This window comes from Schistocerca nitens, chromosome 1 (assembly GCF_023898315.1).
Source record: "Schistocerca nitens isolate TAMUIC-IGC-003100 chromosome 1, iqSchNite1.1, whole genome shotgun sequence".
Taxonomy (NCBI): domain Eukaryota; kingdom Metazoa; phylum Arthropoda; class Insecta; order Orthoptera; family Acrididae; genus Schistocerca; species Schistocerca nitens.
In genome coordinates this window covers 1,009,662,640-1,009,678,178 of record NC_064614.1, presented here as the reverse complement: position 1 = coordinate 1,009,678,178, position 15,539 = coordinate 1,009,662,640, and the positions used below count along the sequence as shown (strand labels likewise).

The window sequence follows — 15,539 nt, the reverse complement described above, 5'->3', positions numbered from 1 at the left end:
GAACGAAGTAAGAGCATATGGACTATCAGACCAAATGTGTGATTGGCTGAAGAGTTCCTAGATAACAGAACGCATTCTCAATGGAGAGAAGTCTTCCGAAGTAATAGTAATTTCAGGTGTGCCGCAGGGGAGTGTCGTAGGACCGTTGCTATTCACAATATACATAAATGACCTTGTGGATGACATCGGAAGTTCACTGAGGCTTCTTGCGGATGATGCTGTGGTACCAGTAGAAAAGAAATAAAGAAAAAAAATCAAACAATTAATTCATCTTAAACAAACCATTTCAAGGATTAAATCCTTTGAATAAAACCCTGCTAAAAAGGGTATACCACACAAAGATAAACTAGAAACATTAAAACAAACTGAAGTTAAAGGTATAAAATTAACAATCGATCCTATAAAACGAATATCCTGAGAATCCTTTAAATTATGAATTATTGAACCAGATTGTAACAATGGAAAATTTTACTGAATTGCTGGAGGATCTGCTGCGAATTGACGCATGGTGCAGGGAATGGCAATTGAATCTCAATGTAGACAAGCGTAAGGTGCTGCGAATACACAGAAAGAAAGATCCCTTATTTAACTATAATATAGCAGGTCAGCAACTGGAAGCAGTTAATTCCATAAATTATCTGGGAGTAGGCACTAGGAGTGATTTAAAATGGATTGATCATATAAAGTTGATCGTCGGTAAAGCAGATGCCAGACAGATTCTTTGGAAGAATCCTAAGGAAATGCAATCCGAAAACAAAGGAAGTAGATTACAGTACGCTTGTTCGCCAACTGCTTGAATACCGCTCAGCAGTGTGGGATCCGTACCAGATAGGGTTGATAGAAGAGATAGAGAAGATCCAACGGAGAGCAGCGCGCTTCGTTACAGGATCATTTAGTAATCACGAAAGCGTTACGGAGATGATAGATAAACTCCAATGGAAGACTCTGAAGGAGAGACGCTCAGTAGCTCGGTACGGGCTTTTGTTAAATTTTCGAGAACATACCTTCACCGAAGAGTCAAGCAGTGTATTGCTCCCTCCTACGTATATCTCGCGAAGAGACCATGAGGATAAAATCAGAGAAATTAGAGCCTACACAGAGGCATACAGACAATCCTTCTTTCCACGAACAATACGAGACTGGAATAGAAGGGAGAACCGATAGAGGTACTCAAGGTACCCTCCGCCACACACCGTCAGCTGGCTTGCGGAGTATGGATGTAGATGTAGACATAATTGGGAGATCATTTTGTGCACAAAATCCTGCACCGGCAACATTTTCGCAATTATGGACGGCTGTAGAGGCAGCATGGCTCAGTAGGTCTGCAGGAGACTTCCAACGAGTCTATGCTACATTGAAATGATGTATTAAAGGAGGTCCGCCACGATATTAGTACGTATACCACGACTTTAGAGACCTCAGTGACGAAGATGCAGCTCAGGAAGAAAAAGTTTAGAGTTGGAAATGCTGTTGACGCCATAGGAGACTAGGTCAGTTTGATAAGGGTGTGGCTCTGAGCACTATGGGACTTAACATCTATGGTCATCAGTCCCCTAGAACTTAGAACTACTTAAACCTAACTATCCTAAGGACAGCACACAACACCCAGTCATCACGAGGCAGAGAAAATCCCTGGCCCCGCCGGGAATCGAACCCGGGCGTGGGAAGCGAGAACGCTACCGCACGACCACGAGCTGCGGACTGATTGTGTGTGTGTGTGTGTGTGTGTGTGTGTGTGTGTGTGTGTGTGTGTGTGTGTGTGTGTGTGTGTGTGTGTGTACACTTTGCAAAATCTGGACTTTGGTATTTTACACCCACCTCTGTTGAATAGTAGCTCAGTCTCTCAGCAGCATTTCCATCTCATCCCTCAGATGGGATATTTTCTTAGTTTCAGCACCAGTGGATTACACGAACAGCAGACGATATAGGCATAATTACTACAGCACTAAATGCTGTGTGGACACGGCGAACAGTCATTCGTTGACTGTAGGTAGTAGGAGGTAGCAAAAGGGAGGCCGAGGTTTTGAATTCCACGTTTAAGAAATCGGTCACGAAGGAGAATCTTACAAACATACCGTCGTTGATCATCGCACAGAGTCCCACGTGGATGTCATAGTAATAAGCACCCCTGGCGTAGAGAAACAACGTAAGGAATTGAAAACAAATAAGTCCCAGGTCTGAATGGAATCCCAATTCGGTTTTACAAAGAGTACTCTACCTACGGCATCGACCCCTTACTTAGTTTGCATTTTTCGTGAATCTTTCGACCAGCGCAAAGTGTCAAGCGACTGGAAAAAAGGACATATGACGCCTGTATATAAGAAGGGTAAAAGAACGGACACGCAGAATGACGGACCATATCCTTAACATCGGATTGCCGCTCAATGCTGAAGCATATTCTAAGTTCGAGTATAATAAATTTCCTAGAAACCGAAAATTTGATGTCCACCAATCAGCACAGCTTTAGATCGCATTCCTCATGCGAAACCTAGCTTGTTCTTTTCTCACATGATATACTGCATACTATGGATGAAGGGAAACTGGTTGATTCCATGTTTCTAGATGTCCGAAAAGCGTTGGACTTAACGAAGGTTCGTGCGTACGGAACAGACGCCCTTATGTGTGAGCCGGCCGCGGTGGTCTCGCGGTTCTAGGCGCGCAGTCCGGAACCGTGCGACTGCTACGGTCGCAGGTTCGAATCCTGCCACGGGCATGGATGTGTGTGGTGTCAGGTTAGTTAGGTTTAAGTAGTTCTAAGTTCTAGGGGACTAATGACCAAAGCAGTTGAGTCCCATAGTGCTCAGAGCCTTATGTGTGACTGGTTCGAAGACCTCTTAAGTAATAGAACCCAGTATGTTGTCCTGGACGCAAATGTTCATAGGAGAAGGGGTAACATCAGGTTTGCCCTAGGTATGATGGGACCGTTGCTATTTTTTATATTCATAAATGATCTGGCAGACAGGGTGGGCAGCAATCTGCGGTTGTTCGCTGACGATGTGTTGTACAGGAAGGTGTCGAAGCCGAGTGGCTGTAGGAGGATACAAGATGACTTAGACAAAATTTGTAGTTGGCGGGATGAATGGCAGCTGGCTCTCAACGTAGAAAAATCTAAAGTAATGCGGATGAGCAGGAAAAACAAACTCGTAATGTTCGGATACAGAGTTAGTAGTGTTCTGCTTGACACAGTCGCGTCATCTGAATGTCTACGCCTAACGTTGCGAAGCGATATGAAATGGAACGGGCATGTGAGGCGAATGGTCGAATTCACTTAATTAAGAGATATTTAGGAAAGTGTGGTTCTTGTGTAAAGAAGACCGTATATAGAACGCCACTGCGACCTATTCCTGAGCACTGCTCGAGTGTATTGAATCCGCACCGGGTTGGATTGAAACAAGCCATCGAAGCAGTTCTGAGGCGAGCTGATAGCTTTGTTACCGGAGTTCGATCAGCACGCAAGTGTTACGGGTGTGTTTCGGGAGTTAGCGTGGGAATCAGTGGAGGGAGGAAAACATTCATTTCGAACAACACTGCAAAGAAAGTTGAGAGAACCGGCATTTGAAGCTGACTGCAGAAAGATCCTACTGCCGCGAACTACATTTCACATAGGGACGACGGAGATAAGATACGGTAAATTAGGGCTCATACGGAGCCAGGATCTTACGGAGGTGTATAGATAGTCGTTTTCCCTCGCTGTATCTACGAGTGGAACGGGAAGGAAACCAGTAGTTGTGATACAAGGTATCCTCTGCCACGCATCGTACGGTGGCTTGCAGAGTATGGATGTAGACGTTTCAGAGATTTCCTTAGACATTCAACAGGAGCATTTATCCAAATCTGGAACAACAGTGCTCCCTGCAATACTTTCAAACGAATCTCGTGTTCTGTACAGTACAAGCCTTGGAAATGTGGCACACAGTTTTCGGTTGAATCTCATAGCTTGTACCATGCCGTGTATGAAGCGAGCCCATTGAGAAAAAGCTTGGTCACGAGAAAATAGGATCAAGCAACTGTGCTAGCACAAACTGTGTGAGTTGGCTGTTTAGGTTTTTATGTTGGTAACGCCACGTAGTGCTCTGTATGAAAATCGCTGAGTGCGTTGTGTGCAGTCTGGCTGGTTAGACTCATTGTTAGAATATTCGCTTGTGTAGTGCTGGGCAGTTGGATGTGAACAGCCAGTAGCGTTGGGCAGTTAGAGGTGAGCAGCCAGCAGTGGTGGGTGTGGAGAGAGATGCCAGAGTTTTGAGCGGACGATCTGGACGTGTGTGTCAGAAAAAGGAAATTTGTTTAATTGGATGTCACAAAATTTTATATATATATATATATATATATATATATATATATATATATATATATATATATATATATATATATATATATATAATGATTTCTCAACGCTTTTAAGGTAAATACATTGTTCTCTATCAAAACCTTTCATTTGCTAACTATGCCTATCAGTAGTTAGTGCCTACAATAGTTAGAATCTTTCAGTCAGCTGGCAGTATTTGCGCTCGCTGTTTTGCAGTAGTTCGAGTAACGAAGATTTTTGTGAGGTAAGTGATTCATGAAAGGTATAGGTTATTGTTAGTCAGGGCCATTCTCTTCTAGGCATTATTGTAAATCAGATTGCGTTGTGCTAAAATATTGTGTGTCAGTTTAGTGATCAGAATAAGTAAAGAGAAAACTGAGTACGTTGAGTTTTACTCAGCGGGGTCTGTATCAAATAACGTAAGAGTTTTTCCAGCACTGTCATTCTAAATTTTTCTAAGTGGACGTTTGAACTGGAAGAAAAAATGTAAGGCTATGTCCACATATTTCGGAGCCATGAAACAATTTTTCAGGCTGAGATGGCCCGTACGTCTTCCACTGCTGTTATGTGTCCACACCGTCGGTCATCTTCCTCCTCTTCCTCCATATTAATATATTTCTAGCACAAATGTTACACGTATCTAGCGCCACACGCTCTTTCAAATGCTCGTAAAGATAGAGAACACGCCGAATACTGTTCCCCATCCACGAATCTGAATCGAATGTCTTCGGACACTGTTGTTTCGTGTTTATGACCGCTTCTGCGCTTATGGCCCTCGGTATCTCCTATCTTCACAAGAATGACTGCAGAAAGAGATGATTTACTGCCACCTGTTCTGCCCGGTGTGAGGCAACGATTGCGGTAATTGATCGCAGATGGTCTTTCCCTCACTTCCAACACCTCCCGTTGTTTGAAAGTGAGTTTGTAGTTGTGAAATTAAGGGTTGGGACATTCAAATGGCATGTGCTGCTCCGTGCAGTGACTGACCAGATTCAGCCCCAAGTCGTTTCGCTTACAGTAAGTCCTGCTGTCGAGATATTGCCCATCTTTACTCTCATCGAAAGGAACCAAACCTAACCTTGTTGACACCTGCCGCCTCTTTACTTGTGAAATTGACTCACTTTTCACACTCTTGACGGATATACTGTTTCGTCAACGTAGAAGAGAGGATTTCAAAAATGGTTCAAATGGCTCTGAGCACTATGGGACTCAACTGCTGTGGTCATCAGTCCCCTAGAACTTAGAACTACGTAAACCTAACTAACCTAAGGACGTCACACACATCCATGCCCGAGGCAGGATTCGAACCTGCGACCGTAGCAGCCGCACGGTTCCGGACTGCGCGCCTAGAACCGCGAGACCACCGCGGCCGGCGAGAGAGGATTTAAGTACTTGCGAGGAATAAGGTGCTTGCACTCTGAATGAGAATGAGGGGTGTAAAGCGCCATAGGTTTGATTTATTATGCTATACAACTAGTCGGTCTAGCTCATGTTCGCATGCTTCAGCTACAGGCATTACATTTTCTGAAGTAATATAATGCAACTGTGGAAATCTGCACCACGAGAGACAACACAAAACTTACAACCTGTCCTTTCTGCGATAACTGTGTAGCTTTCAAACTATAGTGACTTTTCTTGTCGTAGCAGCAGCTGTAAGTCTCTTGTTAATTACATATGAGAATGAGCAATATCCTTGTCCTTGCGGCAGGATAACATACAGACCGTTTAATGTTCGCCGCTAGATGGATATCAACTGCCTTATTTGCGCCGTGCAAACTGCTGCCGTACCGAAACAACAACACAGCAAACTAATGCGTAAGAGTTGATGACGTAACCATGTTATGGGAAGCATAATCCGCGGAAGCGTGGAGTGACGATCAAGATCTGAATCATGAAATTCCCAAGAAGCCGTGACCGTGATGCAGCAGCCCCGCGCTGCAAACTCGCCCCGACACTTCCCAGAAATAATGGGTGCCTCTTACTCGGCGAAGAGCCGAGTTACTATTTCGACGAATTCCATAACGAAGACGGACGCTCTACGTTAGCTGGAGTCCGTTTCCAGTCCTATCGCTGCGAGAAGACACAGGTTATCAATATACAAATAAAAAAATAAAACTGTAAAAATAGGAAGTGGACAGATACACTGCGAAACCCATCAAAGTATGTAATAGAATAATGCTATTCTTCTCCAGTCTCTAAACTGAAATAGTTATAGTGAGATTGTCAGTCTAACATTTAATATGAACCATAAAATGACTTTACATTATCACAGATGAAACACACAATGTTTGGAGAGAGAGAGAGAGAGAGAGAGAGAGAGAGAGAGAGAGAGAGAGAGAGAGAGAATATGTGGGGACAGACCAGGGATCGTTTTTCATATATCGAGTCAGAGCATAATGTTATGTAAAAAAGCTATGATAGGTTGATTTATAATCATATTTAGATCCTCTCCAAATAGTCCTAAGGACATTTTTATTCATTCGTAAATAATCCTAAAATCTCTATGAAATGTATGTATTGGCCCTTCCCCGTCATCGCACACGGAGGGAGAAAAATTCGATTCTTCGTACGCTGTATTCACATTCTTGTGTATAATTACCATATAATTCTCGAAAATTTTTCTGTTAGAGCGGAAAGGGTCGTCTTAGACAGCTGCAAGAGAATTTTTAATTCTACCTGAAACCAACAGTTTATGAGCTTCAGTATCATACTACGTCATCCAGAGCCTTATTCATGATCAAAGAAGAACTGCAAAGTGTAATATCAGTGGATACACGGAAGTGTAAGAGCGAATGGAATGTCGTTTACGTTTCTGACGCAGAACTGGAATTTTCTTAGCCGCTTTAAGTCTCAAATTCTAGTCTATGTTAATGGGAACTATTACAGCGCTAGTGGTTCCCGTAATAAGAATATTAACACAGTACATCTGTGCTAACCGTTAACTGTACTTTCCTTCCACAAGTTCTGTAAAGCGCGACGAAGTAGCGCAGATAGCTTAAACTGTTCCGTGTTGACAGTGTATAAAATACTTGACTAAGAGCTCAACACAAATAACTGTCCGAACGCTGGGGTGGTGGTTGAAGGACGGGTAAAATTTTGTAAACATCGCGAGTCACGTTGACCAGTGCTACACTTGGTTATACGTAAACACCAAGCTTGTTAACTATGGCAGCGCGATCTTAATTATTGGTTCGACCAAAACAGCTGCGGTGCTAGCGAAAATGACAGCACGGCCGCAATTTCGCCCGAAAAAGATAAATAAGTATATATGTTCCGATACTGCAGCAAATAATGCGGTCTGTCAGGTAAATAACTATCGTTCCAAGTTATTACACAGGTTTACGTGTCTTCCTTCGACGATTAAGAAATTTTCGCTGGCATTAAAAGCGAAAGCGTAATTATTCTCTATAGCATTAACGAGCTTATACCATTCCAAGATCGCTTAGCTTATCGAATAATAGCTGCCTAAACGAGTGTACAAGTACAGTGACGTGCAGTATTCTCAGTTTTGATTTCTACGACAGTAGACATAAGAAATGCAACAAGGTATTACTGCAAATACAGGTACCACAAACCACTAAACGGAAGTTGGGTAAAGCAAAGAGCAGTCATTGTCACCCTATGGGGCTTTAAATGATATGGGAACTTTTTTTAACTTTCGCGGTATTTCTAGTGACTATCTCTCCGCCTCCTCTCCCCCCCCCCCCCCCCCCCCAGACACAAATAAAATGGTTCAAATGGCTCTGAGTACTAGGGACTCAACTGCTGAGGTCATTAATCCCCTAGAACTTAGAACTAGTTAAACCTAACTAACCTAAGGACATCACACAACACCCAGTCATCACGAGGCAGAGAAAATCCCTGACCCCGCCGGGAATCGAACCCGGGCGCGGGAAGCGAGAACGCTACGATCACGAGCTGCGGACACACACAAATATTTTTTAGTCATATTAGCCTTTATTCAATCATCAAGTCATATTTACAAACACTTTATGTAGTACTTTATGCGAATGTCTTAATTTGTTAAGAAACACAGTGACATACAATAATAAATACAACTTTTATAAATACTACATCTATTCGTATATGGATTCATTTTACCCTTGGACTCAGGTGAAACGAGTTTTCTATAATGTACACTGAATCTGTAGGATGTCATGGATTATAATGTACAAAAATGAACGTGATCTGCTAAGCACAGCTATGTTTACCCGCCCTGCATTCCCCTAGGTTAACTGAACATTCGATTCTCTGAGAGAAGCTCATGTTTCAGAATATTACTTACGTTGACTCGATTTTTGCTTTCGACTAATGATCGCCGTTGCATGTTGGTCCGTGGGGGGCTCTGTTTTCCCACGGCACGAGCCTTGGCACTTTTTTTCCCTCTGCTCTTCAAATCGCTACCCTCACTCGCGTTTCGTCCACTATCACCTGATGGACCGTGTTAATGCGTAGTCTTACCCAGACGCACGGATAACATCACAGCCCAGTATCCTGTGATCTACTTATTAGACAACTAACATGTTGACGGAGGTGACAGTAGAACCGTTGGTCTGGTCACCACGTTGGTGCGGGCGTGTAGGGGTCCCATCTCTGTTTAAATGTTCTCCTAAATACGTAACTTCTGTTGGTGGGTATCGAAACACCAGAAAACGGTTAAGGCAAATAAAATATATTGAAAGTGTAACATTGATCGGTTTCTGCGAAATATCCACGTATAACAGAAATGCGAAGGTACAGATGAATGAGAGGTCCAAAATGCGACGGCGGAGCGCGTGGCACTCACCTCGGAGCGCGGAATGCCGAGTCCCATGCCGCTCGCAGACGGACCGCCTACATGTCCCGCGCGCTGCCGCGAACAGACTGCTGAGGCTGGCCCGTACCTGCCCGCTGCTGCCGTTGCGCATGCGCGCGGCGGCGCCCACCCCCCCACGCCGGCGCATTTGGGACAGGGCGCTGCCGCCGCCGCCGCCGCCAGCACTGCTCCAGTGGCCGGCGAGGCAGCTGCTGGGAGCGTCCTTGTCCCAAGGCTGCCCACCCAGCTGCATCTGCCCGTTTCCTGGCAATCGCTCGCCGCTTGCCTACTGCCACGCATCGCCACCTTTTTTCAGTCTCCATAATTCCTTCACCCCCTTCGACCATAAATATAATAGACTGGTCCTGACGTCATTTTCGTGGCTCCAACATCTCTGGGCTGAAGTCACGTGAATGTTGAAACATGGTTGATTCGTGTTGCGCTTATGGCTGTGCTCAGCGTTTTGTCCGGGAAAATGGCATTACATTTCACGTGTAAGCGTTTCTATGATAGTGCAGATGCGTTTATTGAAATCTGCTGAAGTGACTTTTATATGTTTTTTACACTTTAAATAGAGTATCACGCAAATTAAAGTGTTGAAAGTGATGCCTTGCAGTCTGACTCATATTTTGGAAAGTATCTGTGATAATTCGGTTACAGAAGTAAGTATAGTTGTTTCTCTTTCCTACTCATAGGCTCCCTAAGGAGCCCTGACAGGCCCTGATACGGAAAAACTTAAGCCATCTGCACATACGCGCCTTTGCTCGAAGCACTTCGCGGAGAAGTCTTTTGATAGGTTAGTTATTACTTACAATGTATATTTATAGTTTATATTTACAGTGTCTGTCATTTTTAAACCTAGGCTGAAAAATTATTTTCTGAAACTTCAAAGTCTCACCTTTCATCTAAAATATTTTTTTAAAACTGATAGTTTAAACTTTTGTAAAAATAGTGGGAACTGAACCTTTGAAGTGCACCTAAAATTGACACTCTAAAATGGACCTGCTCCTAAAGTCGACAATCTTGGTACCTATAGTTGACATAATTCCCATATCCCATTTTCTTTTATAAGTGACTAGAGCTCAAAACGCGGCGAATCCAATGTTTAAAGTTTTGACACGAGCCCACTCTTACTGTTTAAAAGAATTTCAACGACATTTTCCTTTAATTGATAGTTTATAGTAATTTCTTCCCGCTGCCCACCAGAGTGGCGTTCGATGTATTTGTTAGATTCTGTAAATGGTACTGTGAAGAAATCCAGGTCAAATGTAGGTCTGGCATAATTTTTCGCAAATAAAAGTAATTTTTGTTGGAAGCGTTTGGCAGTCAATTGAGAAATGTGGCCGGCCTCTGGTGGCCGAACGGTTCTGGGCGCTTCAGTCTGGAACCGCGCGTCCGCTACGGTCGCAGGTCCGAATCCTGCCTCGGGCATGGATGTGTGTCCATATCCTTAGGTTAGTTAGGTTTAAGTAGTTCTAAGTTCTAGGGGACTGATGACCTGAGGTGTTAAGTTCCATAGTGCTCAGTGCCATTTGAACCATTTTTTTTTGAGAAATGTGGGGAAAATACGATACAAACATAGGATGGCAGACCGCTGATTTGAAATCCCGCCACGTTTTGCCAGCAGTCACGTGGTTTATGTTGGAGCCACACCAGCCCTATAGCTTCTGCACAGCAAGGCCAGTCTACTAGTATTTATGGTCGAAGATTCACCCGCACTTCTGTAGCGCCTTCTGCACTGGCTTCTTCCAGTTGCATTCAGCTGGGATATGGCAGCTGCTTCTCGGCTTCCTAGTTCACTGCTGTTTACTATATCTGCACCGTAAGTCGTAAAGATTCGAGACTGGATTAATGAAAAATAGGAAAAATTGAAATGGTGACTTTAATATTTTAGGTGCTCTACATTGTCTGCCCCCACTGAGTACAACGCTCAAACCTTCATAAACCAAGTGAAACTGTCTGAAAAATCCACCTTTGGTATGCAGTTCAACTAGCACGTCACAATAGTTCGAACGTCAGTTATGTCATCAAAGTGTTGACCCTTTATCTGATTTTCTGCACTTCGTCATTAGATTAGTTTAGATTAGATTAGTACTTGTTCCATAGATCATGAATACGACACTGCGAAATGATGTGGAACGTGTCAGGTTAATAAAAGGTGTCTATACAAGATATTACATTACACAAAATATTACATGACAATATTTTTAACTTTTTTGTGGGGGGTGGGGAAATTACCCACTTATTATATCCAAAAATTCATCTAATGAGTAGGAGGAGTTGTCATTCAGAAATTCTTTTAATTTCCTGTTAAATACTATATGGTTATCTGTCAGACTTTTGATGCTATTAGGTAAGTGACCAAAGATTTTTGTGGCAGCATAATTTACCACTTTCTGAGCCAAAGTTAGATTTAACCTTGAGTAGTGAAGATCATCCTTTCTCCTAGTGTTGTAGCCATGTACATTGCTATTACTTTTGAATTCGTTCCGATTGTTAATTACAAATTTCATAAGTGAATATATATATATATATATTGTGCGGCTACGGGGAACATCTCTAGCTCTTTAAATAAGTGTCTGCAGGATGATCTTGGATGAACTCCAGCAATTATTCTGATTGCACGCTTTTGTGCAATGAACACTCTTTTACTCAATGATGAGTTACCCCAGAATATGATGCCATAGGAAAGTAGAGAATGAAAATAGGCGTTGTAAGCTAATTTACTCAGATGTATATCGCCAAAATTTGCAATGACCCTAATAGCATAAGTAGCTGAACTCAAACGTTTCAGCAGATCCTCAGCGTTTTTTTCCAGTTCAGCCCCTGGTACGCTCGTATTTTACAGCACCAAGTATCGTCACTAGAGTTGTAAAACTGTTGTAGGCTACTGTACACTGTCGTAAGCAACAGTAGACTGAGGCAGCTTTCCTAAGAGCTTTGGCCAGTTACGGTCGTACCCGCGTTATCTGTGCGGTGTATGCATTGCATATCTATCGGGCATTACATCATAACTATCGATTTGTCTGCGTATGCGATCAGTGTCTTACTAGATTTCCCTGAAAACTGGAAGCGGTGAACTGTCTAGCAACTGAGTGAGGTTATATAAAGGCTTGGATAACACACGGAAAGTTTTTGTTCTTCGCCGGCCGGAGTGCCCGAGCGGTTCTACGTGCTTCAGTCAGGAACTGCGCGATCGCTACGGTACCAGGTTCGAATCCTGCCTCGGGCATGGATGTGTGTGCTGTCCTTAGCTTAGTCAGGTTTAATTAGTTCTAAGTTCTAGGGGACTGATGACCTCTGTTGTAGTTATCCCACTGTCTGTTAATTAAAAAAAAAAACAGTATTTGTAGTGAAATTGAAATAGTCAATGTTTAAATCAGGTTTTTTTTCCGAAAACTGTTGATTTGTAACGTGAAACAGAGGGATGTTGTAGTAAAAATATAAAAAAAAGATACTGATCTCTTTCATAGTGCCAGCGAACTAACGTAAAACACGTTGAAAGGAATCTACTGGGGCACATTTGTATGTGGTACCAGAATATGATAAGAATATTAATATAAATTAAAATGAAACTAGTATACTTTAAACGATGTATGTCTCTGACAGGCTTTATAATGCGGATCGCTGACTGTGCACGATCGCAGAGCCAACGCTACTGCTTCTGGTCTGAGATTGTGGTGTTGGAGTGGGAGAGCGTTGGGCGCACAGTTGTAGGTAGCTGTCTGTGAGAGAAAGGCGATGGAGTGGGCTGTCTATGTGGTGTGCTGTGTGAAGCCACCAAGTGTTAGATTAATTCAGGTATGTCAATATTGTTGAACTTGGAAGCAGAAGTCTTCAAGCAAGCGAGGTAAAGATGTTAAATAAGTATGAGTTTTGTTTTGCCAGCGCGTTAGTACAGATGAGTTGGCTTATAATTTCTAATTGTTGAGTAACCCCAGAATGTACGTAAACTAATTTGATAAGAAGGCTAGTGAGATATTTCACTTCTGTAATGCTTCTAATATTTGTTAACAGAGCTATATGTAATTTGATGATCAGCATTTATGATGGATTAGTGACGTTAGATAATACTTGCTGTGTAAATCTCATTGCTTGTGGGATCAATTAGTAAGATGTAACTTTAGTTTTCAAATGTTTTTGAAAAGACAGACTTATAATATAATTTTTCTAAAAAAAAAACCTCAGTGTTAGTAATTCACCATAATCGGTACCGCTTCCCTGTCCAGGTTATATATTTTTTCAGAGAACGTAGATATTTCATAAATGTTTTCATTTATCAGCCAAAACAATTTAATGTGCATTTAAAAGAATTACAGCAAGCATTGCACACCACAGAGGCATTAGCTACCATATCTATATTTTTTGGGAGAGACCAGAATATATCGCATTCCACCATTGCTGCTTTAGAGGTAAGTCAATTTCATTTATGTGGACAGGGACCAAAGTTATCAGTATTGACCAGGGCCAGAGGATTCAGTGCCTAACGGGCTCAATGTATTTTGCAGTGACTGTATTTCTTTACTGGTATTAGGAATTTCATTGCATAATCAATTCGTATTAAGTTTTTCTAACAATAACATAGAGTAGACACACTTCTTAAACGATAATTCGAGTTTAGTATCCATTCCACAGTTCAGACATTCATTCAACACAATCTTTAAGTTTTCTTATTTCTGTTTAAAAGAACGTTACAACATTTCTGTTATTTATAAACAACTTTCCCATTTATCAATAACAATAGGAAACCCTTGCCCTTGATCAAAGTGAAGAACGTTTCATTAAGTATAAAATAACAACAATAATTATACATATTTTTATGTCTGTGCATGTAAACTGTACTTGCATCAAAATTAATTACTTTGGTTATGTAAATGCGCAGGAGTTACGCGATCAACTAATTTTATTACTTACAAAGTGCAATTTATATTCTGTAAGGATGTTAAACACAGGATGGACTAGCACTTCATTATTACTGTTATAATTCTGTGTAAAACAGACAAATAAAGAAACAAAGAGAAGTCGTCTGCTACCAGTTTTTATCTTACACATTCATTTACGTTTCTTTACCTCCCCTACCATTTACTGCGTTATTTATGTAGTGTACCAAAACCGCCGAACCGTACTTTTGGTGGCGGCCAGTGTGGCCGAGCTTCTAGGCGCTTCAGTCTGGAACCGCGCGACCGCTACGGTCGCAGATTCGAATCCTACCACGGGCATGGATGTGTGTGATGTCCTTAGGTTAGTTAGGTTTAAGTAGTTCTAAGTTCTAGGGGACTGATGACCTCAGATGTTACGCCCCATAGTGCTCAGAGCCATTATTCGTACTTTTGGTCGAGAGTATATTCGTCGCCCGTGATGATTGTTTCCAGAAAAGAATTGTCTGGGTTTCGTATTTCAGTCAAATCGCGGCAGGCGTCCACTCCTCGCATTCATTCAGGAGTCAAGATGGGCGAGAAAAACTTCGCAGGCATTTCTCTCGTCTTCTGAGCATTCTGAAAAATGTCTTTAGTGATGTTTCTCCACTGTGGTTTGTAACACAAACAACGGTGTCACAGTACGGCCGCAGTCCGCAGCTCGTGGTCTCGCTGTCGCGTTCTCGCTTCCCGAGCACGGGTTCGATTCCCGGTGGGGTCAGGGATTTTCACCTGCCTCGAGATGACTGTGTGTGTGTGTTGTCCTCATCATTTCATCCTCATTCATGAAAGTGGCGAGATTGCACTGAGCAAAGGTTGGGACTTTGTACGGGCGCTGATAACCGCGCAGTTGAGCGCCCCACAAACCAAACATCAACATCATCAGAACGGCCGCACATCCTCTACTTGACACTGCCTGTTCACATCTGAGTAGTCGAATGCACGTCTGCTGTCCGTTGTTGTTATTTCAAGCTACCAACAGAGTTACTGCTCTGACGTTGTTTCTACACCAGGAACTTTTTGGACGGACAGTGTATAAGCCGCAAGCCACCCAATGGTATTCCCGGAGGGTACGTTATGTGCCACTGCCTACTGACTCCTTGTTCCAGTAACGAACAGTGTGACGGGACGAATGATCGTCGATGACTCACCGTGCAAGATGCAATCCCTCTGATTTGACCTTTATGGTCGTTTCGCCAGCTGTGAGTAGGAGAAAGCAATTTATTGGCTGAAACATACGCTTTCAGAATCGTAACAGTGAACCACGTCGTATGCAACGTTATCATTTCCTGGTCGTGCATTTGTGCTCGTCCTGTTCACTATGGTGGACGCTAGAGTTGGGTTCCGGCACCTGTGGGAGGCTTCTGTTCGGCCTGGAGATCGTGGGTCGGTCTTTCCACAATCCTAAAGAGATTCCGGCGAAGGCTCCGAGGACGGTAGGTATTTCCCAACACCCAGTGGGAAGGAGCTTCTGATAATCCTGGCAGGAGGCAGTGCTTTTCCCGGCAGGGCGATTAGTAGC

At 42.8% G+C, this 15,539-nt stretch overlaps 1 protein-coding gene across 1 annotated transcript in view; it reads right to left on the bottom strand.

The window, feature by feature from the left end:
• Nucleotides 1–9,156, bottom strand: part of LOC126220111 (leucine zipper putative tumor suppressor 2-like) — a 157,405-nt gene extending 148,249 nt beyond the window's left edge. Inside the window, exon 1 of the mRNA XM_049942151.1 lies at nucleotides 9,093–9,156. Within this exon, the coding sequence (XP_049798108.1) occupies nucleotides 9,093–9,119 (27 nt within the window). The 5' untranslated portion in view covers nucleotides 9,120–9,156. The remainder of the gene's footprint in view (nucleotides 1–9,092) is intronic.
• Nucleotides 9,157–15,539: the final 6,383 nt, after the last annotated feature.